Source organism: Bos javanicus, chromosome 24 (genome assembly GCF_032452875.1).
Source record: "Bos javanicus breed banteng chromosome 24, ARS-OSU_banteng_1.0, whole genome shotgun sequence".
Taxonomy (NCBI): Eukaryota; Metazoa; Chordata; class Mammalia; order Artiodactyla; family Bovidae; genus Bos; species Bos javanicus.
The window spans coordinates 34,693,801-34,719,222 of record NC_083891.1 but is presented as its reverse complement, the minus strand read 5'-3'; the positions used below and the strand labels follow the sequence as shown (position 1 = coordinate 34,719,222).

General features: G+C 40.8%; 2 protein-coding genes across 21 annotated transcripts in view; one reads left to right on the top strand and one right to left on the bottom strand.

Annotated features, from left to right (window-relative positions):
* GREB1L (GREB1 like retinoic acid receptor coactivator) overlaps window positions 1–12,498 on the top strand; it is a 245,933-nt gene extending 233,435 nt beyond the window's left edge. For 11 of the 15 annotated variants that reach the window (XM_061399778.1, XM_061399773.1, XM_061399774.1 and 8 more), the window contains 8 exons: window positions 253–414; window positions 534–741; window positions 4,816–4,981; window positions 6,138–6,365; window positions 7,276–7,417; window positions 8,424–8,624; window positions 8,920–9,058; window positions 10,261–12,498. In XM_061399778.1, the coding sequence (XP_061255762.1) occupies window positions 253–414; window positions 534–741; window positions 4,816–4,981; window positions 6,138–6,365; window positions 7,276–7,417; window positions 8,424–8,624; window positions 8,920–9,058; window positions 10,261–10,424 (1,410 nt within the window). In that variant the 3' untranslated portion in view covers window positions 10,425–12,498. The other 4 variants (XM_061399782.1, XM_061399780.1, XM_061399785.1 and 1 more) reach the window with 3 other exon arrangements.
* A 4,225-nt stretch (window positions 12,499–16,723) lies between these two features.
* ESCO1 (establishment of sister chromatid cohesion N-acetyltransferase 1) overlaps window positions 16,724–25,422 on the bottom strand; it is a 43,537-nt gene continuing 34,838 nt past the window's right edge. For 4 of the 6 annotated variants that reach the window (XM_061399789.1, XM_061399791.1, XM_061399788.1 and 1 more), the window contains 4 exons: window positions 24,402–24,491; window positions 22,422–22,565; window positions 19,598–19,785; window positions 16,724–17,901 (listed from right to left, as the gene is read on the bottom strand). In XM_061399789.1, coding sequence (XP_061255773.1) covers window positions 17,754–17,901; window positions 19,598–19,785; window positions 22,422–22,565; window positions 24,402–24,491 — 570 coding nt within the window. In that variant the 3' untranslated portion in view covers window positions 16,724–17,753. Of the gene's footprint in view, window positions 17,902–19,597; window positions 19,786–22,421; window positions 22,566–24,401; window positions 24,492–25,048; window positions 25,173–25,422 lie in introns of those variants that run through there. The other 2 variants (XM_061399792.1, XR_009733260.1) reach the window with 2 other exon arrangements.

Genomic DNA, 25,422 nt, shown 5'->3' with positions numbered 1-25,422 from the left:
AGAAATTGTAGTTTTCAGCAGCAGTCACTGTGCCACCCTCAGAGAGGCTGTTTGGGGTGAGAAGCTTGGATCTCGTGTCAGCCACTAAAGATGAAGTGTTTGCCTTCTCTGACACTGCACGCACAGCCAGGTCTGGCGGGAGGTAGAAGTCCAGGATAGCTGGCCTCTATCAATAACCATCTTGAGAGGAGCAGCCTGGAAGCTTGCCAACTGTGAGCTTACACGCCCTCCCTTTGCTCTTTGCAAACGCAGATGTCCGACTCTACTCTCCACGCCTTCACGTTCTCGTCCTCCATGCTGGGAGAAGAGGTGCAGCTCTACTTCATCATTCCCAAATCCAAAGAGAGTCACTTTGTCTTCAGCAAGCAGGGCAAGCACCTGGAGAGCATGCGGCTGCCACTGGTCTCAGACAAGGTGGGTGATAGCGTCTGGATGCACGGACAGACGGCCTCAGGTACTAGAGCCAGTTTTATAAGCGTCTAGTATCTAAGGGTTCTAATTTCTCTTTTTGGCTTCTGGTCTTTTTCTTTCAGCAGAATTTGAACGTGGTCAAGAGCCCTATTTTCACCCCCTCCAGCGGTCGCCACGAGCACGGACTCCTAAACCTCTTTCACGCCATGGAGGGCATCAGCCACTTGCACCTGCTGGTGGTCAAAGAGTATGAGATGCCGCTGTACCGCAAATACTGGCCCAACCACATCATGCTGGTGCTTCCTGGCATGTTCAACAACGCAGGCGTGGGTAAGGGGGCGCGTGGGATGCCGGGCAAGGGCTGGGAAGAGAGATACCAAGCCAAGCTCCATTCCTCAGGCTTCCAGAGGGTCCCATGACCCTGAAAAGTGTCTTGTTCTGTGGACCAAACGACTTTTGACTCTTTAAAAAAAAATTATTTTTGGCTGGGCTTGCTCTTCATTGCTGCAGACTTTTCTCTAGTTGTGGTGAGCCGTGGCTACTCTCTCGTTGCGGAGCATGGGCTGTAGGGCATGTAGACTTGAGTGGTTGCGGCACGTGGGCTCAGTAGTTGAGTCCCAGCCTCTAGAGCACAGGCTCAGTCGTTGCGGCACACAGGCTTAGTTGCTCCTCAGCATGTGGGATCTTCCCCCGTCAGGAATCAAACCCGTGTCTCTTGTGTCGGCAGGTAGACTCTTCACCACTGAGCCACTAAGGAAGCCCTTGACTCCTCTTTAAATGAGTTTTCATTTCTCTTTATCTTCAGTCTTGCAGAATTTTTTAACTTCTGAGGACTAGCATCCAAAGAAGTCACTGATACACTGAGCACCCTGGGAGGGCTTGGGACTCCGGCCAGCACAGGCTGCAGGTGTTGCTCGCTACCAGCTGGCAGCAGGGACCTCACAGAGAGGACAGTCAGAGGAGGAGGGGGGTTAGCAGTTCGGACCCAGGTCTGGTGGGATCGTTGGGGGTCATCGCTGATCTTAAAGGCACACAGCAAGTTCTCGGGGGTTCTGTACAGCTGGGGACTGAAGCACCATCACTGCCGATGGCAGTCATCTTAAAAGTGCCTGGAAGTCTTTCCTGCTTTTCCCCTCGGGATTTAAGGTCAGTGGGCTGATTTTCAAGGGGACACCTGGCTGTTGAGTGTACTGACAGAGCGGGAGGAGGAACTAGAGACAGAGGTCCAGAGCTGCTTCGTTTACCCCTGAAGGCAGGAGACCTCCAACCGGATCCAGCGTCCTAGAGCTCTGCTCTCTGCCCACTCCCTGCATTTCACTCACTCCCCATCGGCTTCAGTGGGAATTTCGAGGCAGAGCTTCAGGAGGGCTGAGGATCAAGAGCTTTAGAGCCCACTGCTGGAGTGAAGGCAGAAAAGACCTGAGTAGTGCCCTGGATCCACGTGGGCCTTCTCTCCAGATCTCTCTCCCCTTTCCTTCTTAAGACTCTTCCTTTCTTGTTCTCTATTTCATTCCTTTTCATTTCCTTAAGTTTTAGCCTTAATATTGATTAAAATATTTTCCAAACAGGTTTATATTTTTAATGTAATTTTATTTCCCATCACTTAACATCAAATGAGGTAAGAATTTCACATACTTCTGGTCCTTTATCCTTCCCCAAAACACATATCCCCAAACTTAACGAAAATCTTTCTCTATGTTTACATGACCCTCACACCTTTCCATGCCTAACTGACCTTTAGGAGAAAATATTTCCTCATCCCAGATTTGAGTGAATTTGTTTAGTGCCAGTTTTGCCATTTTTGTAATCATCTGGGGAGAGAAACCAACATATATGCAAATGAAGCAGCATTTATTTTTAATTGATACACAGCACAAAACTTAGCCGTTGTTCCGTGTACGGCTCAGCATTCATCAGTACATTCACACTGTTGTGCAGCCAGTCTCCAGAACTCCTGTCCATCTGGCAAAACCGACTCAGTAACGTCAAAGGGGAACTCCCCATTTTTATTACCACTCACTCACTAATGGACCCTTGGTCTGCTCCTCACCTTCCGACTATTGTGAATGATGCTGCTGTGGACACGAACACAAATCTCAAAACCCTGCTTTCCGTTCTTATACCCCAAAGTAGAATTGCTTAATCACATAGTAATTCCACTTTTAATTTTTTTTTTTAGGAATTGACATACTGTTTTTCATAATGGCCTGTGCATTCTTACCAACAATGTAAAATGGTTCCGGTTTTAACACATCTTCACTAACACTTGTGTTTTTTGGGAATTTTTGCTGTTGTTAGTAGCCAACCTAATGGGTGTGTGATGGTATCTTGTGATTTACATTTTCCTAATCATTAGTGATGTTGATCGTATTTTTATTTGCTTACTGGCCATTTGTGTATCTTCTTTGGAGAATCTATTTTTAGTAAGGTTTTTGTTGTTGACTTGTAGGAGTTCTTTGTATATTCTAGATTTTCACGCCTTATCAGATAAGGTTTGTAGATATTTTCTCCTATTCCAACTGAGAATGTGTTCTTGCAGTTTTAAATCTTTACGTGGTCCAATTTATTTTTTCTCGTTGCCTATGCTTTTGGTGTCACAGCCAACAAATCAACAAACTGTTGCCAAAACCAGTATCATTAAGCTTTTCCCCATGTTTTCTTCTAAGAGTTTATAAAAGCTCTTTGGTCCATTTTGATTTCTTTACACAGCATTAAGATGAGGGTCCAGCTTCATTGTTTTACATTTGAATGGTCTTAGCACCTCTGTCAAAAATCATTCGACCATATATGCAAGGGTGTTTCTGGACTCTGTATTCTTATTCCATCGGCCTATGTCTATCTGCTACACTGGTTTGATTACTCTAGTTTTGTAGTCAGTCAAGTGTGAGACCTCCAGCTTTGCCGTTCTTTTTCAAAGATTGTTTTGGTGATTCAGAGCCCTTTGAAGTTCCATGTGAATTTAAAAATGAATTTTTCTGTTCTAACAAAAGAAAAACTCTGATACTTTGATAGGGATTGTATTAAATTTGTGGATTGCTTTGTGGGATGTTTAAACAGTATTGCACCTTCCAGTCCATGAACATGTCTTTCCACTTATTTGGAAACACTTTCAGCAGTGTTTTGTACTTTTTAGTGTACTGGTCTTTAGCCTCCTTGGTTAAACATGTATTCCAAGTATTCTTTTTGATGAAAATGAAGCACTTCTTAATTTCCCTTTTAGATTGTTCATTGTTATTATATAGAAACACAGCTAATTTGTGTCTGCAGCTCTGCTGAATTTATTCTAACATGCGCATGTGTGTAATATTTAAGGTTTTCCTCACATAAGTTCATGTCTACAGATAATTTTACTTCTTGCCAACTCGGGTGACTTGTGTGTGTGTGTGTGTGTGTGTGTGTGTGTAGTTTCTCTGGCTAGGATTTTCAGTACTATGTTAAATAGAAGTGGTAAAGTTGGGCATCCTTGTCTTATTCTTGATCTTAAAGGAAAAGCTTTCAGTTTTTCACCATTGAGTATGTTAGCTGTGGGCTTTTTCATATATGACCCATATAATGCAAAGTATTACACACATGCTCTTAAAAAGTATCAGTAGATTTTCCTAAACCCTAGCATTACCTTCTATCTACTCAAACTATTTTCCTGGTTCCCCCGTGGACTTAATTGGGGTTTTTTGAGCTTCTTTATTCTATGTTTTGTTTCATTTTAGGGTCTGTGTTAGTCGCTCAATCATGTCTGACTCTTTGTGACCCCCATGGACTGTAGCCCACCAGGCTACTCTGTCCATGGGATTCTCCAAGAATACTGGAGTGGGGGAAAAAAAAACACTTGAGTGGGTTGCCATTCCCTTCTCCAGGGGATCTTCCTGAACCCAGGTCTCCTGCATTGCAGGGAGATACTTTACCATCTGAGCCACTAGGGAAGCCTCGTTTTAGGGTGGCTCATTCATAAAACCTGGCTAATTCCTGATGGTCATCATCTTAATTGCTAACACTGAGTACTCACTCACCGTGTGCAGCACTGTCCTGAGCACCATACGACAGTCCTATGAAGTAGACATCATCATCACCTTCTTACAGGTGGGGAAGCCTAAGCACAGGAATCCTAGCAGCACTCCTCAAAGTGCAGCTCACCAATCACCTGTGAAAAGGTCTCTGGCCCCTCATCAGACACCACTAGTGTGAGCCTCTGGTGGTGGGCTCCAGGAATCTGCATTTTAAACAATTTCCTGGATGATTCTTGCCTGCACTGATGTGTGGGAATCGCAGCCCTGGATGTCTGGTCAACCCCCATGTGCACAGTCACCAGGCAAACACGCACGCATACGGAGAGAATGGGATGCGTCTGTGGGGCCTCCACCAAGCCCAAGAGGGGAACGTCCAAGCCGTCTTTGTGTTGCCTTCCAGGTGCTGCCAGGTTCCTCATTAAGGAGTTGTCTTACCACAACCTGGAGCTGGAGAGAAACCGCCTGGAAGAGCTGGGAGTTAAACGCCAGTGTGTCTGGCCTTTCATTGTCGTGATGGATGACTCATGTGTCCTGTGGAACATTCACAGTGTTCAGGAGCAGACCAGGTAGGGGCGGTTCTGTGCAGTTCTAGGAATGTGACATGTGCCACCGAGCAGGTCCTCTCCTCGGCCATCATGGCACGGTACAGTAAACAAGGGCACAGCTTCCCAGAGCAGAGCCACCATCCAAGACCACTTACTCTCACCAGCATGTTCTGTGGTGACTTAGGGATTTTTTAATCTAGACACTTGGTATGCCATTAAATTTCTGGACTGTTTGTGTTATCGCAGCTTTGGTCTGCTCTAAGTCTGTTGAAAAACACTGTGGTTTATGTAGAAAGACCACTGGCTTCTGAATCGGAATGGTTTTTAGCCCCAGCTCTGCTTCCTGTCTGGATGAAAAGGGAAAGTTATTCCATCTCTGTCTCAATTCCATCCCCTATAAAATTATGGCTGGGCCAAAATGCATGGTTCTCCTCCTGGCGCAGTGGTGAGGGGATCTATGAGGACCATGAAATGCTAAACCTGGAGACATCCTATGCAGTAAATGAGCCCAGATGTTCACAGCCCCAGTGAAACACTGTGCCACATGGTCTCAAGGCCCTTCCAGCTCAGACATGTGATCCTATGCCCTCATTTCCCTGGTGGATTTGAAGCCAGGGACATTGAGAAATATTCCTTTATCATACCATAATTACCAAGACCGGGAAGAGTACCTGTGTGCTTCTAACCTCTGGCTGCCTCGCTTTGGTAACTCCCTGTTCATTACTCTCCTTGAAAATGGGCCGGATTTCCTTCTCTGCCTTTAAGGGGTCAGCCTCAGTGGCTCAGTGGTAAAGAGCCTGCCTGGCAGCGCAGGAGGGGCAGGTTTGACCCCTGGGTCATGAAGATCCCGTGGAGGAGGAAATGGCAACCCACTCCAGTATTCTCGCCTGGAAAATTACAGGACAGAGGAGCCTGGCATGCTCCAGAGCATGGGGTAGCAAAGAGTTGGACACACACAAGGACGCTCACCCCTGGAAGGCAGCTTCTCTAGATCAGCAGTGACAGCATGAAAAGCAGGCTTGACACCCTTGTCCACTCCAGACTAAGAGAAAGTCAACCAGCTAGTTGTGTCCTTTACAGATATTAATACCGTGCAGTAGTGTCAGCTCTTCCCAAGTGACCATGTCTTCAGTGATACTGAGTGATCTCTTATGTAAACGAACTCTGCATTTCATAGCCAGCCCATGGAAACAGGAGTTTCCAGTAAGAATGTGTCCTTGAAGAGTGTCTTGCAGCACATGGAGGCGACACCGAAAATCGTGCACTATGCGATCCTGGGCATCCAGAAGTGGAGCAGCAGGCTGACTTCTCGGAGCCTCAAGGTCCCGTTCTCTAGGTGCCACGTGCACGACTTCATCCTCCTCAACATAGACCTGACTCAGAACGTGCAGTACGACTTCAACAGGTAAGCTGGGCTCCTGGATGCGCATCATCCTGCCAGTTACTGACTGTTTCTGCCCAGCTCCAGCCTCTGTAATGTGTTTATTCCTGTCTCTGAGAAACTAAGACTGTTTATACGGACAGAGAATGGGGCATCACAAGCCCCAAGTGCCCCTTCATCACTGTTCAAACTGACCCAGACTCAGTCACGAGTGCTGCAATGTGAAATGCTTAGGAAACATATTTCGGCCATCTTATTATTCTACAAGAACTCAAACAGGGACCAAATTGTTTCATCAGTGGAAATCAGTGTGTGGACCCATAAACCTATTCACGATTAACCTTTCACTCAAAACTCGGATGGTAGTCACTTCCTGAGATGTTAGCAAGACCCTGAGATCTGGATCCTGTAGGGAAAAGCCAGCTAGCCCTGGCCTTGCCTCACGAATGAACTACATACATGTCCCAGAAAATCCGAAATGGCCAAGGAAGAATGTCAGAGACCGTCAAGTCCCTCTTAAGTCAACCCCTGAGCTGCAGCTCTTAGAATATTCTGTAGCGATTTCACTTCTGTTTTAAATTTGGCAGATGCTTCATCCTGTTTGCAGCCAGGATGTTAACACTGGGAGCAGCTCTGCACTCCTGTCCCACGAGAGTACAGAGTATGTGGTCCTGTTTCAGCTCAGGGGTGCCTAAGTAAGGCGCTGTGCCATGTCTGGGACCAGTCACCTCACTGCCTCCTTCCTTAATGACTGTGGTGTCCCCATCAGGGCATTACAACACAAGCCAGTGTGCACAGAGCCAGCTCCATGTGGGGGAAAGGCCGGCTTTGTTTGAGGTGGCCACCTCACATCTGCCACAGATGTTGTCCCTAAGTGGCACAGCTGAGAGGTGACAGGCAGTCAACGGAACCTACCGTTGTGGTTCTAATTTAGGTATTTCTGTGAAGATGTTGACTTTAACCTGAGAACGAACAGTAGTGGACTGCTCATCTGCCGCTTTAACAACTTCAGTCTCATGAAGAAACATGTGCAAGTTGGCGGGCAGAGGGACTTTATCATTAAACCAAAGATCATGGTAAGTTGGCAAGCTTGAGTCTCCTGCTGAAAATAAGATGATCTCTCAATATCTGTTTTCTGGTACCGGCATTAAGTATGTGCCACTTGAGTGGAAAGTGAGGTAACAAAAGGGAGGCCACTCTTAATGTCAAATCTGGAGCCTTGTTTCCCTCACTGAGGACTCATCTAGAGCCAAACCGAAGTTTTGAAATTTCAACAGAATTACCTTTAGATTTAAGGCTTAACTCCACCAAAGCTTTAGTTTCAAATGTGTTCTATAAACTAGCAAAGTTAACATTTTTTACATTCGTTATGTAACAGGTGAGAGAAATGTAAATCAAATTGCTTGCTTGCATGGTCCTCTGCCAGTTTTATTTTTAAAGTAAGGCAGATCAGAACCTGTTAAGGGTTAATTCTATGGGCCTACCCTTTTCCGTTTATAAGATATGCTGGTAGCTAATCATTTATAGGGCTTCCCAGGAGGCACAGCAGTAAAGAATCTGTCTGCAGTGCAGGAGATTTGATCCCTGGGTTGGGAAGATCCCTTGGAGCAGGAAATGGCAACCCACTCCAGTATTCTTGCCTGGGAAACCCCATGGACAGAGAAGCCTGGCAGGCTACAGTCCATGGAGTTGGAAGAGATGGACTCGACTGGGCATGCACAATCATCTACAGCATGTGGACTATCCAGTGGAGCTTAAAGACCTCCGTGCTTTTTTTTCTGGTGCTGACAGGATGGGGTTTAACCCATCCACATCCAGTAGTGCTGTAAAAAGGTTTCTGTTGGTCCTTACCATGTACATGCTAAATGCGCAAACTTTCAAAGCAGCCTCCTCTAACATTTGCTCGGGCCCTTGCTGTGTATAAATTATGTTAAATCCCACAGCAAGCATTTCAGAACCCAAGGACGACAAGACGGTGCTGCTGCCTTTCCTGCGGGCTGTCAGGATGCAGGCGTGCTCTCCTGGCGGGGGTCACACAACGCCTGCGCAAACATTTCCCATCCCTCCCTTGGCTGATTCCAGGTGTCAGAGAGCATGGCGCCTATCCTGCCCCTGCAGTACGTCTGTGCTCCCGACAGTGAGCACACCCTTCTGGCAGCCCCTGCACAGTTCCTCCTGGAGAAGTTCCTGCAGCACGCCTCCTACAAACTCTTCCCCAAAGCTATCCGAAACTTTCGGAGCCCCGTGCTGGCCATCGACTGCTACCTTAACATTGGACCAGAGGTAAAGGGGGAGGGGCCGGGGCTCTCGGGTAGAGGGGCTTGTTCTGCATCTGGCAGTTTCTCTCATAACTACCTTTATTATGAGAAATAAGAAAAGCTTTAGGTAGGTTAAAACTTAGCACACAAAGGGAGTACAAAGCTCAGATAAGCAGCCCCCTTAAGTTCCAATAAAACGTGTCTCCGTTACCTGACCCTGAGATGGACAGCTAGAAAGGAAGGCAAGGATCGTCAGCTGACGACGCGGAGGTTTTACTGGCTTTTGAAACGCTGGCGTGCTCTGTGCTTGATGGTTGCAGGTGGCCGTGTGCTACGTCAGCTCCAGACCCCACTCCAGCAACGCCAACTGTGAAGGGGTGTGCTTCGGGGGACTCCTCCTGTACCTCTGTGACTCTTTTGTAGGTGCTGATCTTCTCAAGAAATTTAAGTTTCTCAAAGGTAAATCAAATTCAGTATCTTGCTTGTGAGTGCTGCTAGTTCCCACTGGACAAAATGCAGAGGTGAAAATTATGAAAGAGCACTTTAACAATCATTTTGCCAATAAGCTGAATACCTTTGAAACTGGGGCACTGACTTTTTTCAAACAAGGGAGTTAGGCTAAATGTGGATAAATATAGCCAGGTTTAAGATGTTGTCGCCGCTATTAATTTTACATAGGAATGATGCAATGCAAATGCTTCTCATATAAATCTAATTTCAATAAAAATTAGTGAGTTTTGATTCTGGAATAGAAGCCAAAGTTGCTTCAACAGGTATGTAGCATACAGAGGTTTGCTTAAAAACAAACTGCAGATTAAGCATCACAAATAACCTTGATAAGGTGACTCCTGAGGTTGGTGAAAAAAGGTTCAGTATGCTGTGTACAGCGTGCCATTTTTATGAGAACAGGAGAAACTGTATTTACTTATATGTGTGTGTATAAAACACATCTGGAGCTGTGTGTGTGTGGAGGGAGGGAACAGGAGGAAGCATCTTGGGGGCATTTGGCAATATCTGGAGACATATCATGTTGTCACAGGGTGGGGTGCTGCAGGCACAGAGTGGGAAGAAGCCAAGGACACTGCTAAACATACCACAAGAACAAAATAGCGCAATAGTCACGTGGCCCCCAGTGCCAAGGTTGAGAACCCCTGATCTAGCGGGACTCACAGAACCTTACAACGTAGGTTTTAATGCTGGTTACCACAGCAGAAGGGCTTCCCTAGTGGCTCAGTGGTCAAGAATCTGCCTGCAATGCAGGAGACCTGGGCTCAATCCCTAGATCAGGAAGATCCCCTGGAGAAGTGAATGGCAGTCCACACCAATATTCTTGCCTGGAGAATTCCATGGACAGAGGAGCCTGGTGGGCCAAAGTCCATGGGGTTGCAGAGTTGGACGTGACTGAGCAACTCACACACACACACACAAAGAAGGGGTGGGGTGTGGTTGGGAGGGCTTTCACTTTACATTCTTTCAAGCTTTGCCATTTTTAACAGTTTCTTTATTCAAAGTAAATAATCAAATGAACAGTCCTGACAGGTTACTTGTATATGTTGGTTCTCAAAAGTGTTCCCTTAAGGGATATAATCAGAGGGAGGAAAGAAAGGCTCTTTAAGTCCTTTCAACCCCTGAGCCTGACACATCCCTGCTTTCTCCTGAAGGTGCTACCCTGTGTGTCATCTGCCAAGACAGAAGCTCCCTGCGCCAAACGATTGTCCGCTTGGAGCTGGAGGACGAGTGGCAGTTCCGCCTCCGGGACGAGTTCCAGACCGCCAACAGCAGCGACGACAAGCCGCTCTACTTTCTCACCGGACGTCATGTATGATCTTTTGAAGAGACCAAAACTAGCAAAGGGATGCCTAGATGTGGTGGGGCAGAAATAATGATTGGGGATTTAATTTTTTCCTTTAAAGTACAATCACTGTGGAGCAAAGTGCAACATGTATTTGTCTGTTCTCCAAAGAAACCCCCACCCCCAAATCTGACCCAGATCTCTGGGGGGCATCACTTCCTTTCACTTCCAGTTTCAGGACCTTAAATTCAGGTCAACTCCACCCTAGGTAGTTATGCAATTAACTCAAGATGTGGTCTGCCCACGGGAGCCTGAGGAGGAAATACTGTGGAGAAACCGCATGGACGCTGCGTTGTTTTTTCTACTATGCTCTGTCAGGGGGAAAACTGACTCTTGGCGTTAGCGAGCCTGAATGTGTTACGTGAGACTCACGCCATTGGTGTGGAATTAATTGAAGATTAACATTTGAGGCCTGAGCCCTCAGTTTCTCTTCAGATCTGTACTTTGGTACAGTATTACTCAGGGGTCTGAAATGATAGAATGTAGAAGATATTTGTATTTAAAAAAAAAAGTAGCCTTGTTTTTCTCTGTGCAGTGTTAGTTTATGATTTATAATCTTGTATGTATTGAAACTTTTGGCAAAATTTCCACAGGAGTTGAAAGTTTACTATTTAAACTGAACAAACACGTTAGTAAATGCAGAGCAGGCCTTGTGTGTATTTATGCAGCTTCTCCTGGCTTAAGTTCTTTTGCTTTATCCATTCTTTAAAAATGTTTCCAGTCTCTTAAGCACATCGTGAGAATATGAACAGTGATTAATCTTGTACAAGGAAAACCTGATTCAAAAGTTGAGCCAATTAAGAAGGTTTCAGCAGTCACCCCACACCCACTCCATTGGGTTGGAATTAAGCATTTGGCACCAGCAAAGCTAAATGTCAGGCAGGCTAAGCTTCTGTGTGGAGTGGAACTAGTTTGTTTCCTTTCAAAGACTAAAGCAGTTTCCTTTCAAAGATACACTGAATTAGCTGCCTTATACTGACAATACCACAGAAACTGCTGAAATGGGAAACAGAGCCATAGAGAGAGAGAGGCTGTTTTACTTAATTCTACCAGCGAGTGAGTGAGTGAGTGTGTGTGTGTGTAGTAAAAAAGAATTCCATTTAAGTCTTTTTGACTCAAAAATCAGCAGGGGATCTTTGTTCAGTATCAACAGCAGGAGGCATAAGTTTTATACAGACTTTTACCACATATTTTAATCAAAAACGGATTTCTAGAAAATGTTCTAGAACATACTAAGTTTATTGGAAGTTGATTCTTCCAAATTACTTCAATTCTCATTTATGGCTTGACATTTTTCTTATTAGCCCATATATCACTTTATCTCCACTTTACACAGCCATTTTTACTTGAATAGATGTCTTGTTTATGGCCAGAAACCACTGCAAGGGGCCTGCTAAGCCTGCGTTCACTCAGAACAGACAGTGTTACCTGACCAGCTTTACTAGTTTGTGATACGGAGTTTACAGAGAGTGAAAAGACAGAATGTACTAATCTGAAAATGATTTCAGATCTCTTGGTTTTAATAGCTATTTTTGTTTTATATATATCTTAAAATGAACAATTCCTTTTAAAAATTCCATTTTTAATTGATCTTTAAAGAGGACCTGCCTTATATATGCTTTAAAAATACTTGTTAATTTTACTTCAGCAGAACTTTTGGCAAAGAGGTACGTTCTGAAGCAGGCTGCTTTAGATATGGATGTATTTCATTGGTTTTGTTGAAAGGGCCTACTGCAGATGGTATCAAGAAACCCACTGCTTGTGCAATATTCCAATATTTACTATATAGGGCAAATAAAATACTTGAAATAATCCTTAAACAGCTGTTCCTGGGGCAGATGGCCTCTCAGGGTTTCTTCTGGCTTTATGGCTTCAGTCTAAGGAAAAAAACTTTAAGTACTTATTTGAGCTGTGGAGACTCCATATTTATTAGGACTACACTCGGAAAAAATCAGATGATTATGATCTCTTAAATTCTGTAACTCTGTGGAAGAGAAATGCCAGAATAAAGCCAAAAGACCATCACCCTGATGATGGAGAATTTAAACTGACCTGCCTATTCTTTTCAGTGTCTGTCTTACCAAGGCTTGGATCTTTTAAAATCACCTTATCAGTATAATTCTTTAGAGAATGTTAGGTCATTCTCCTTTAAGGATAAAATTGCACAAGCACAGACCACCATGATTTGGTTAATACAACCCCTGGTGTGTTCCACTTCAAGCCTCGCCAGCCCTTAGAATATCATGGTGGGAATGTGTTCACTTGGCCTGCAGAATAACTGACCTATAGACCTGTTAAACCCTGCCATATGTGAGGGTTCACACAGGTTAATACTGAATGTAAACTTACAATGAGAACTGCTGTATTCAGTTTTTTGGGTTGTAATTTATGCAATTGCTTCTTGTGATTTTTAGAAAAGGAGGCACCTGTGTTACTTTATTACTGTAAAGTTTCTTAACCAAAATTTGGTGAATTTCACTAGTCAGTCTACCTCACATTTTGTTTATGATTCTAAATTGTCTTGTGTTGACAGTACATTCTTGTCCTTTCATTTAATTTGGTGAATGTATTAAATTCTCTCCCATCCCCTAAGAAGAAAGTGTGTTTTCTTTACATTTTCTGGTATGTTCAAAATTGGAATGAGCTGGTTCTGCCAATGTCCGAGAAAGGCCACAAGTCCACATGTCATAAGTTGGATAACTCTAAGATTCTACTATTCTGGCTTAACAGTGCAAGAAAGTGCTGAGTAAGTCTTTGTGGACTGAAAATCTATAGCTTATCCAAAGACGATACACACATATAAAGTACCTACACACCATGCCCACTTGCAGAGTGCCACATAATTATGAATAACAGATCTAGAAATGATTAAAGAAATGTTAGAAATATCCATGGTACATCCCCGATCTTTTGTTTTATAGATGGCAACTCTATTCATTTCCATGTCCCAAGAAGCAGACTTTGGGATGGTAGAATTGTGTAGTATAACCTAAGGTTACTCTCCATTTTATTTCTAAATTCTAATTTCACCAGCTTTAGAGAATTAACTTCTTATTCCAGGGGGGGCTTTCAGTTCTATTATATTGACAGTGCTAAAATAACCTTTGATATAGAACTGTAAAAACATTCTTTAGGGTCAGAGGTCCCTGGCTGTTGCCTCAGGAGGGCCAGTAACTATCTTAAGTCTGCTGACAGATCCAGGAGCAAGTAGGACACTGCCCGTGTCCCACTACACACCCCACTGAGCTGCCCTGGAAAGACTACCAGCTGTGAAACTGCCTGCTGTAGCTTTGTATTCAACTGCAGAGAGCTGAACAATATCCAGAGAACACACATTCCTCAGGCTTGTCTCCAGTCATGGCCAAGAAGCTCATAAGCGCTCTCTGGGTCTAAGAGAATATTGATAAAACAATGACCCCCTGGCTTCCCTGAAAAAACAAAAAATCATCACTAAAGATGCAGGAAGGACCTCTGGGACCAAGGAAACACTGTAAATTCCTGTGTCTTAGCTGCCAAGTATTAAGCTGAGGAAAGAATCTATAGTTGACCCTTCAACAATACAGGTTTGAACTTCACAGGTGTACTTATAGACAATTTTTTTCAAAAAAAAAAAAAAGAAAACAATGTACTACAGTAGTACACAATCCCTGGTGGGTTGACTCTACAAAGTGCTAATATAAAGAGCCGACTGTAAAGTTATACCTGATTCGCGACTACGTGTGGGGTTAGCACCCCAACCGCCCCGTTGTTCAGGTGTCAACTGTACTTCAGTGATTATGATAGCAAATGGAATAGGAATAGTTAGAAAAAGCAACAACAATTAAGTTTTCTTACCAATTCTTTGCTGTTCTAAGACAGAATCTTCCCTTGATCTGCTAGAAAGCCCAAGAATCATGAGAACAGGTAGAAGGCATATGTGTCTGCAGTCGCTACCCCAGAAATCGATTTAGCCACCTTCACAGCCAGTGAACTAACTACAGCCAGGAAGGAATGTGGCTGTGTTCCTACCAAGATGCCCTAGCTGGGCAGCCATGCAAACTAAGTGACAGTTAAAATATCAGTGTATATACGTCTGCTATATTTACTGTTCTTATGATAGTCATGATTTTAGTAGATATACAAGTTCACTATTGCACATTATAAACTGATAAAATACTGATTTTTCTAATGCTGACAAAATGAAATAAAACCATTGTATGTCCACATAAGCAAGAGCATAACGTATAAGATCGCAGGGTGTCTGACTATACTGGTGGGTCCTATAATGTCAATATACTAGACATTCAGCCCAACTATTCAAGGGTAGCTGAGAAAACATTTACAGGCACCTTTATATATTAGCAATTACAGAATCAATCTGTTGACGTTTGTGACCATTAGCGTTTACTCACTGTATCACTGGTACCTCCACAACTCCACGGAGACCATGATTCTGTTTCTGTCGTCACTCTTCAGTCTTCAGCGGTGCTGTGACAACGTCAACGGCTCTCAAGTCTTGGTTTCTACCACTTTCTTCTGGTTCTTCCCTTGCGTGTGCATTCTCACAAGTTCTTCAATAGTCTCTTCTACCCTCTAATTTTATAAACCCCAGGGTGGAGATCTCCTCTAAATCTTTAAATAACTAAATAAATTGGTTTAGTTCAAACTTTTCCCAAACTCTGTCTACATGTTCAGTTATATACACCAAATAGATATCTCCACTTGGAGATTCAGCAACCACCTTCAAACTGTGAGCAGAACCAAGCTCATCCTTTGCCACCTAATTCTCCAGTATGCTCTTCTCGGCCCAAAATCCACCTTCTCTGCTACCTAAACCAAAATTACCCAGATTCTCCTGTCATGATCTTTCTCTAGTCAGTTATCAACTCCATCAATTCTTCAATTTTAACTTTTCAGAGTTCATTTGTCTAATTTTCATCCACACATCATAGCTTTAGTTCAATTTGCCTATCTTTCACAAAGACTGCAACTGCTCCTATAAACTCGTCTAAATCTAGATTCCTCACCTGTAAACTCTACCTATGTGGCTGTCATAATTAAATAATGCATCACTAGGGCTTCCCTGGTAGCTCAGCTGGTACAGGATCTGCCTGCAGTGCAGGAGGCCCCAGTTCGATCCCTGGGTCAGGAAGATCCCCTGGAGAAGGGACAGGCTACTCACTCCAGTATTGTTGGGCTTCCCTGGTGGCTCAGATGGTAAAGAATCTGCCTGCAATGTGGGAGACTTGGGTTCGATCCCTGGGCTGGAAGATCCCCTGGAGGAGGGCATGGCAACCCACTCCAGTATTCTTGCCTGGAGAATCCCCATGGACAGAGGAGCCTGGTGGGCTACAGTCCACAGGGTCGCAAAGAGTCAGACACGACTGAGTGATTTAAGCACAGCACAAACACAAAGTATGACACATGGCAAACACTCAAATGTTAAATATTATTAATAATTCTCTTCTTGGAGAAATAGCTAGAATGTAAAATTTATTTGAGGGGCTGTGTCTTTAATATAAACATGAAAAGAAACAATCTTCCTAGTAATGGTAACCTTTAAACCAACCAATAAATACAACCTACTTCCAAGTCCCTTTGAAACCCACCGAGTATGGCTCCCCAAAGCATCCTATTGCTTATATGGGATCTGGGCCTATGTTACGAGTTTAACAGTTACTAGAACATCTATGCTACACCTGAAGTTTTCATCCTATTTAAAAAAAATCATGGGTTCCCTGTCAGGCAAACACTGAGACCAGCGATTGACTAGAAGAGTCTCAAGACCAAAGAGAAAAGCAGTGTCAAGAGTTGGACCATCATGATGAATGAGAAGAAACAGTCACACTGCCTTACCATTCCACCCTACTGACAGGTACAGAGCCTTACACCACTCAATTAATTTTAAAAGCACACATCTATGGGTGACAATGTGTGTGTGTGTATATATCACAATGATATATATCACATATCACAATATGTTGATCTTAATTTAAAAGTCTTAATTCTTAGCTGGTTTTAATGTCAGCTCATAACATTCACCTATATTAAATCATAGTGGTGTTTCATTCTTGGGCCATGGCTCTTTATTTCTCTGAAAGACCAGAAAATTCCCATGTTAGGATCCTATCTTTTGGAGATGTTACTGACATACAGATTCTGCAGCAAACTAGTGAAAACTACCTTTCCAAAAACCACTGTTTTAATCTTATTTCAAGGTAGCAAACCTAACAGACTTCCTGAAAAAGCACGGTAACAACATACCATTATCACATTTATCACTTAGAAAAAGCTATCAAGTATTTTATTATTTTATTCTACATTATATACAGGTCATAAAAGGCCACAGCAGTTTTTCAACATATAAACCCTTTAAAAGTAGAGGGCACTATGAAGGATAGACAAGTATCAAAATGAAGTCCAATAATGAGGGCATATACCCAGTGCAGTATTTCTGAGGAATAACAAAGCAGATACCAATTCATACATATTTAGCTTGCAACTATTCCACAGGTTTTTATAAACCTCTTTGGGATTGTGAATAGCCAAAGTGTGCCAAGTTGATGTTTATTTTAAAAAGTGAAACCAGAATGAACAAATAAATAAACTACAGGGCACCATTCTAACTCGAGTCATTCATAGTTCTCCAAGAAGGAAAGCTTCAATTCTTTTCCACCTTCTGCTTCTTGATGGCAGCAAGAAGCAGAAAAAGAGAAATAGAAGAACAAACTCAGTATTGCAAATTCTCTCTTGCTAAAGGAGCTTCGCTTTTTTTGTGATGATTCCCTTAAAGTAGGTATCAGACCCTTTAAGAATTAGTTTTGATTCCTAAACACATAACTCACACCCTTCTTGAATAATGATGTAAAAACATTGGTTTCCACTCTGTGAAAATACAATCTTTAAAACTATAACTGGTATCAGCAGATCAATATAAAAAAAATACAGTACCAAGCTACACTGGTATATTGCCACAATTAAGAACTTCAAGTTATACTTATCACTGAGACCATAGTCCTTGCATTAGTTTTCAGTCCACTATGAACAATTATCTGCTGCATGTAAACATGTCTAAATAACTATAGATAAAATACATCAATCATAAATTTCTGTAAAAGATAATAAAATATCTTCTTTAAAAAACAAAACAACAATAAGCAATTACTTCATTTTTTTTCCAATTTTATGAAAATGGAACAACCTTCTGGTTGTTGCCAGTCCTGAGTTCATTGTAATAAAAATGGCCCTAGTTCCTGGTTTAAGTCAACAACCAATCCATTCTCATCAGTAGATGTCTTCCGATGCTGTAGGCATGAGTTTATTTTAGGTGCTATTTTGTCCATTAATAAAATTATACACCAGAAACTGACCAGTGCCACAGTACTGGGTTGCAAACAGTTTCCCATCAGGAGTAGGGTCTGAGAAAGCAATTTCCTCTTTACTCAAGTATGAGCCATATATAAAGTTACTCCTGTTTGAAAAAAAAAGGTGGGGGAGGGGGGGTGGAAGGTTAAAAAAAAAAAAAAGAAAATTAAATTATTTTTAACCATTAAAAGTGGAAAAAACCTGTCAAATAATGTTGTACACTTAAAAATAATTGTTTTGTAAAAGCAACAATGGTTATAAAAACATTTACCCAACATCTTTTCAGGATAAAAACACTCCAACAACTCTAAATAGAAGGAACTGATAAAGAGCATCAAAAGACATCAAAGTTAACAGTTAAAAAAAAAAAGACTGAAAACTTCCTCAGAAATCAGGAACAGGGTAAGGCCATACTGCTCATACCTCGTCTATTATCAAGGACAATTAGACAAGCAAAAGAAATGAAAAATAACGAGGTTGGAAAGGAAGAAATAAAATTATCTTTTCACAGATGACATATCTTTTATATACAAAAATTATAAGGAATTCACAAAATAACAGATCTAATAAAACATGAGTTCAGCAAGTTTGCAAATTATAAAATCAATATTAAAAAATTAATTTTATTTCTATGACCAATTCAAAATGAAATTTAGAAAACAACACTGAAATACATAGTAAATACTCAGTAATCTAAGTAAATACTTAGGATTAAATTTAACAAAGACATGTAAGACCTAAAAAATGAGAACCATAGAACACTGTTGAAAGAAATTAAAGGAGACCTTAGTAAATGGAAAGACATCCCATGATTATGAATCAGATGACTTAATATTGCTAAAATGGCATTACTCCTCAAATTGATCTATAGTTAGTGAGTTTTTCTGCACAAATTAACAAGCTGTTCCTAAAATTCATATGCAAATCCAAGAGACAAAAAAACAAACGTAATTTTCGGAATCTCTATCTCTTTGATTAAAAATCAAGCGAGTATTACTCAGCCATTAAAAAGAATACATTTGAATCAGTTCTAATGAGGTGGATGAAACTGGAGCCTATTATACAGAGTGAAGTAAGCCAGAAAGAAAAACACCAATACAGTATACTAATGCATATATATGGAATTTAGAAAGATGGTAACAATAACCCTGGTATACGAGACAGCAAAAGAGACATTGATGTACAGAACAGTCTCTTGGACTCTGTGGGAGAGGGAGAGGGTGGGATGATTTGGGAGAATGGCATTGAAATATGTATATATCATATATGAAACGAGTCGCCAGTCCAGATTCGATGCACGATACTGGATGCTTGGGGCTGGTGCACTGGGATGACCCAGAGGGATGGTATGGGGAGGGAGGAGGGAGGAGGATTCAGGATGGGGAACACATGTATACCTGTGGCAGATTCATTTCGATATATGGCAAAACCAATACAATATTGTAAAGTTAAAAAATAAAATAAAATTTTAAAAAAATTAAGCAATATATATATAACTTTGTATTTTCCAAGTCTCCTGTAAATGTGTTATCATACTTTCATACTTAAAAGAAAAAAGGAATAAAATCAAGAAAAACTATTGAGAGACTAAGATTATTTACAAATATTCTTAAAAATTTTCCTAAAAGCTAAACTCCCAAGAAATTTCCCATACTTCTTACATACTGACAATCTTATGCAAATTTTAAATTAATATAAATAAAGGTTATACATTTACGATGAACTAAATGTCAATCTTTATATAAAACTCTGCTTAAATGCTAAACTACTGATAATGACTTCAAGGATTACATCCAAGTTACCTTAGGCATTCAATCATGCGAGAAGCGATCTTCTTCCGACGCATCATGCTGAACACCCATATGCGGCTGATGCCACAGATTGCAGGCTCTGGCAATGTTGAGCAGCACCAGGCTTTTTGCCTTTCAAATCTGACCTTTTCTTCTTCTGACCTGATAACTGGAAGTTTTTCTTCTATAACTCTGTAGCCCTATATGCAGCAAAATTAAGGGGAAATTCATAGGTGATTTTTTTTTTAATTGAAGTATAGTTGATTTACAATGTTGTGCTACTCTCTGCTATACAGCAAAGTGAGTCCATTATACACATAGAGACATTCTTGGGGGGGGCCGGGGCAGGGTGTTTAAAGTGAGACTATTATTAAGCAATTGTCTCATACTGACCTTTTGTGAGGTCATCACTACGTCCATCTGGCTTCTTAACAAACCATAGGAACCACTTCGCATTTTGCTCTCATTTTAGGAAATAAACAGACCTGGATCTACATTCTGTTCTAACTCACTTATTAGTTATGTGACCACGAGATGAAGTTACTTAATTTAGCTTTGGGATCCTTGTCTATAAACTGGAACTCTCCACCATCTCTTTCAGAGACTTGTGAGAGATTAAATAAGGAAATACAAAGCACCTGGCCATCACGGCTGGCACATAATAGGAAGTTAATGTTAATTTTCTCCACCTCCCATGTTCTAGGACCAGCGAAAGTACACGGGGTGAACTCAGCAGTCACAACTTTCTGTGATAGTTGTCATCGTTACAGGGTTCACAGCTGTGCAGAACTGGGAATCAGGATGGCAGAGGAATCAGAAGTTTAGGAAGGTCCTTTCCCTACACTCCTATCTCTTAAAAATAAAAAAAGTACTTTGAAAAACATACATCTCTTCTGCCAGTCTAGTGGTCAAAAAGGGATACCACCACCAGCCTTTCAACAGAATGAGGTACAAAAGTTAAAACAATTAGACAACAGAACTGAAAGTTAACAAAGAATAAACAAGCAAGTACTGCACGGCTATGTTCTAATATAAACACTGCGACAAGTCATTTTTGGAACTAGGTAGAATAGAAATTTAAAAAACCACAAGGTCCCTGGTAGTCTAGAGGTTAGGACTCAGTGCTTTCACTCCCATGGCCCAGACTTAATCCCTGGCCAGGGAACTGAGATGCCAGAAGCCACTCAGCAGGGCCCAAAACTCCCGCAACACGCGAGTTTATCAAAGAACACTCATTATAAACAACCAAACAAACAAACAAAAAAAAACACTGTAAGAAACAGTCAAAAAACAAGATAGATGTCTGCAATTTTTTTTGAATGCTTAGTCATTTGCCAAATAAACTTAAGAATACTCTATATAAAATTTGCAAATATCCTTATCACTCTGTGCAAATCTGACTTCAAATATCTTTTTCCCCTCCTCTAATTAACTTCGTTTCAATGATCAATTCTGTCTGAAGTTATGTCCCACATAAAAAGCGATACTTCCTTCAAGTGGGTACCTTACTATTAACCTTCTTCAGGAGTCATAAATCATGCTAGCTGGATTGAATTTAAGGGGGCTGAGTTGCTAAGGACAATCCTTAAACACACAACACAGTTATTCCATACACACAGGAAGCACTTTGACATATTGGTAAATCAAGCACAACATTGCTGATATCTTTTAAAAGTGGGACAATCAAGACTCAGAGACCTATCAAGCGGACAAATGATAAAGCAAAGAATAAATCTGGGGCAATGGAAAAAATAAAGCCACAAGATGTGCACTATGCAAAATTAACTCAATTATAGGATGTCAAGCTTCTATGACTTAGTCCTTTTATATCAAATTTATATCTCCAAACTACCTTGTCAGCTATTGATTTAAATTTGTGATTACCAATAGCAAAATTCATAAACTTACACAATTTCAAGTTGAATTTTTTTTTCAGATTGAATTTTTATGTAGCTTAACATATAGACATTAATCACACATATTTGTTTCAACTCTACACATTAGAAAATTTTATGATGAAGCATATATACTTACAGGCAACTATTAATATACTAAAAGACATCAACTAAACAAAAAGTCAAGTCCAATGCACACTGAATTCATGAGCAAGAACTCAGCTGAAAATAAGAGAATTCACAGGAGGTCTACCTCAAGGTGAGCATGATTAGGAAGTCCAAAATCTTCTGTTTTCTTAAACTGGTCAAACTTCGGACCATCCTATAATATTAACATACCAATTCTACTATAATTCTATTATTTGTTTACATTTGGCTCTTAAATACCAGCCAAGTCCTCATTAGAGCTCAACCAAAGAAGTGGTGACCTAATGCAGGGGTGGGAAATTTTTCATGAAGGGCCAGGAAGTAAGTATTTCAGGCTATGCAGCATAACTGGCCTCTTGCAACTACTTAATTCAATCTCTGTAGTGTGAAAGCAGCCACTGACAATATTTAAGCAAATCAACATAGCTATGTTACAATAAAATGTTGTAAAAAACAGGCTAGATTTTGCCTTCCGGACTATAATCTGGCAACCCTTGATTTATTTCAGTGCTGAAGGGGACTGAGACAGACATTTCATTAGTAGCCAACAAGGAAATTTCCGAAACAAAATTTAATAGTACTTTTGATTTGTAGAATTTTTAATCTTATACTTACTGACTTAAACAAATTCCCATGCAAGACAACTTCACTGTAGTAAAAAAAAATTATGCACAGGAATTCTCGCATTCATACTCTTCCTTACACAGAATGTTGAAAAATTTACCACGATGATGTTATTGCTATAACTCTTTAAATACTGAACTACATAGGATCATTCTTTAAAAGTCACTTACCCACTGGATATGTTCTGCAATTAGACAACCAACTACCTTTTTGTCATTAGAAATAAACAGAAGTGTTTTTGTTCTGGAATAGCACATGAGTGGAGCCTGCTGGAAACCTAAATCATTATCAACCATCTCTCTAATCTCGTCAACCTGCCAAATAAAGAAAAATTATTATTTTTTAAACAAAAGCATTTTATATATGTAAACATATGCTATTTCAGTTCAATAAATTGAGCATATTATTCCAAGCAGAACATCCTCTGAAGAGTGCTTCTGAATGACTATCCTGATCACTAAATGTTTTTCAAGCTCTGTGGACCAATCTGCAAAAGGAAGAAAGAATGGAGAGTAATGTCAAACCCAGTAGTCTGGGAACAAGACTGAGAGCTTCTCTGATAGGTAATAAGGACACTAAGGCTTCCCAGTGTAAGCATCACGGAATGGAGCACTGGAGAGAACTTCACTGGAACCTTAGCCAGGCAGGCCACATTGTTCTTCGCAAGCCTTAATTTGTACTCTCATCAGTGGAGTGGAAGTGAGCACAGAGAAAAGGCATAAATGTTTACTCCTTATCAAAAGTTTATAGGGCCAGATATTATGCAAAGCACTTTATGAATATTATCTAACTTAAATCCAACCCCTCTTACAGGCTGATAGTTTCTCACTTTGCGTATGGAAGAAATAAAATGCAGAGGTTAAATAACTTTCCCATGTCAGATATGGGACACTGGGAACAAAAGAGCTGGGGCTTCTGGGATTTGAACCCGTAACGCTCAAAGTGCTTCTACCACTCTACCTCCTAGAATTCTTGTCAAGGCCGAACAGAATAAGCTCAAACTTTTGTAGGTATTCAAAGTCAAGATTTTTATAGGCACTCAAACATCTGTTCCTTTGCCAGTTAAAAAAACAATCTGCAAATATTCAGTCCAATAAATATTCGTCTGTGACACTAAGTTTAAAATGCAAATGACACCTAAGGGGGTTAAGTATTCACACTTCCAAATTGCAGCATACCACGTAACACATTCCTTATTCAGTGATGAAAACCCAAGTCCTCTTAATCCTAGAAAAATATCCCACAATGCAACACTTGACTCAGTTCCTAAAGGCAAATGACTCACAATTCTTTGAATTTTAATTTTTAACCTATTATGGGTTGCTAACCAGTAACATACTGAACTGTAGGTTACTAACAACAAGGATATTAAGAAATTTACTCAGAATAAAATGACATCTATTAGTTTCAGTTTTATAAATTATGATTCAGATTTGTATTTTGATTCTTGAAATCACTTATATGGCATTTACTATGCCTTCTATATCATCACTCAAATTACTGATAATATGCAACAGTAATCAATCCACTGAAAATTCATTTCACATATGCTAGACAGTAGTCATGTGAGGATGTGAGAATTGGGCCATAAAGAGGGCTGAGCGCCAAAGAATTGATGCTTTCGAATTGTGGTGGTGGTGAAGACTCTTGAAGACTCCCTTGGACAACAAGGAGATCAAACCAGTCAATCCTAAAGGAAATAAGCCCTGAATATTCATTGGAAGGACTGATGCTTGAAGCTCCAATACTTTGGCCACCTGATGAGAAGAGCTGACTCATTGGAAAAGACCCTGATGCTGGGAAGGATTGAGAGCAGGAGAAGGTGGGGACAGAGGATGAAATGGTTGAATGGGTATCACTCACTCAATGGAGATGATTTTGAGCAAACTCCAGGAGATAGTGAAGTACCAGGAAATCTAGTGTGCTGCAGTCCATGGGGTCGCAAAGAGTCAGACAGGACTTAGAAAACCAACAACAACAAATGACACACTACAAAGTTAAAGCATTCGTTTTTCAGTTGGGTTGTGACTAAATGCTGATTTCTTGTTCTCAGAATGGGGTGTTTAAATGTGCTCTGCCAGCAATACATTATACTCTTAAAATGAGCTGCAAAATTATTCATTCTGTGTGAAATCTCACTGGAAATTTACCTTTTTCAGGGCATACTTTGGATCTTCAGGAAGAACCATTATTATCCTGCCATCAGGATATTCAGCTAGAATTCTTTCTTTTTTCCAACCCTAGATACATATAAAAAAAAAGAGAATAAAATTTATTTATCACATTTCATACATCATATTCATGTACAATAAGAAAAATACATCAATGTGTCTAAAAATTACAAACATGGAAAAGTATATATGCTCATTAATGTTTAAAAAGACATGATAAATCAGCTAACTTGTTAAGCACACACAGGTACAATGTAAGCTAATTTCTTTCTACTATTCATTCAGTGATCTAAGACCACAAAAGCATTTCTAAGATATTTTCCATTTTAAATTAATTTTGAAAATCACACAGCAAAAGCAAGCCCCTTAAAATCAGTGACTCCCAGAACCTAAAGGATAACTCTCCCAGTTTCTTGATAAGAGAATTAAAGTCTTAAATTTCTCTGGAACATGGTTACCTCCACAAACAAACACTCATGGTTTTATGTCTGGCATGCCAAAGACCTCCAGGAGGTTTTAAATGAACTGATTTGCATGCAGGAGCCCAATATGTAAGGAATAGTTTTTATTCTTATTGATCACAACTATCAAAAGTCACAAGAAGGATACTATAAAAATATAACTACCTTCTAAGAATCTAATAGGGAAGGAGAGGCTACGTTGTGTGTATCTGAAGTTAAACATACTCAAAAAAAGAGAGGTAATAAACTCTTCTTCAGATCCACACTCGTGGTGATTAATGAGCAGAACCTGCATGAAAAAAAAAACAAAACAAAAGCCACTTAAATCTAGTAAGATGGGACTGAACCAGAGGTTAAAACTAGGAGCTTTGAGGTTAAAAATAAGTACAGAAGGAATGAGCTTAACTGGTTGTTCCATTTGTCTTACCCAACCAACTTTAAATAAAAAGGTTTTTCAAGAAGCAATGTATTTATCTTAAAGAAAACCAGCATCTTTCTGAGATTTGTTTCAGAGTATTAAAGCTCAATGAAACCAAGAA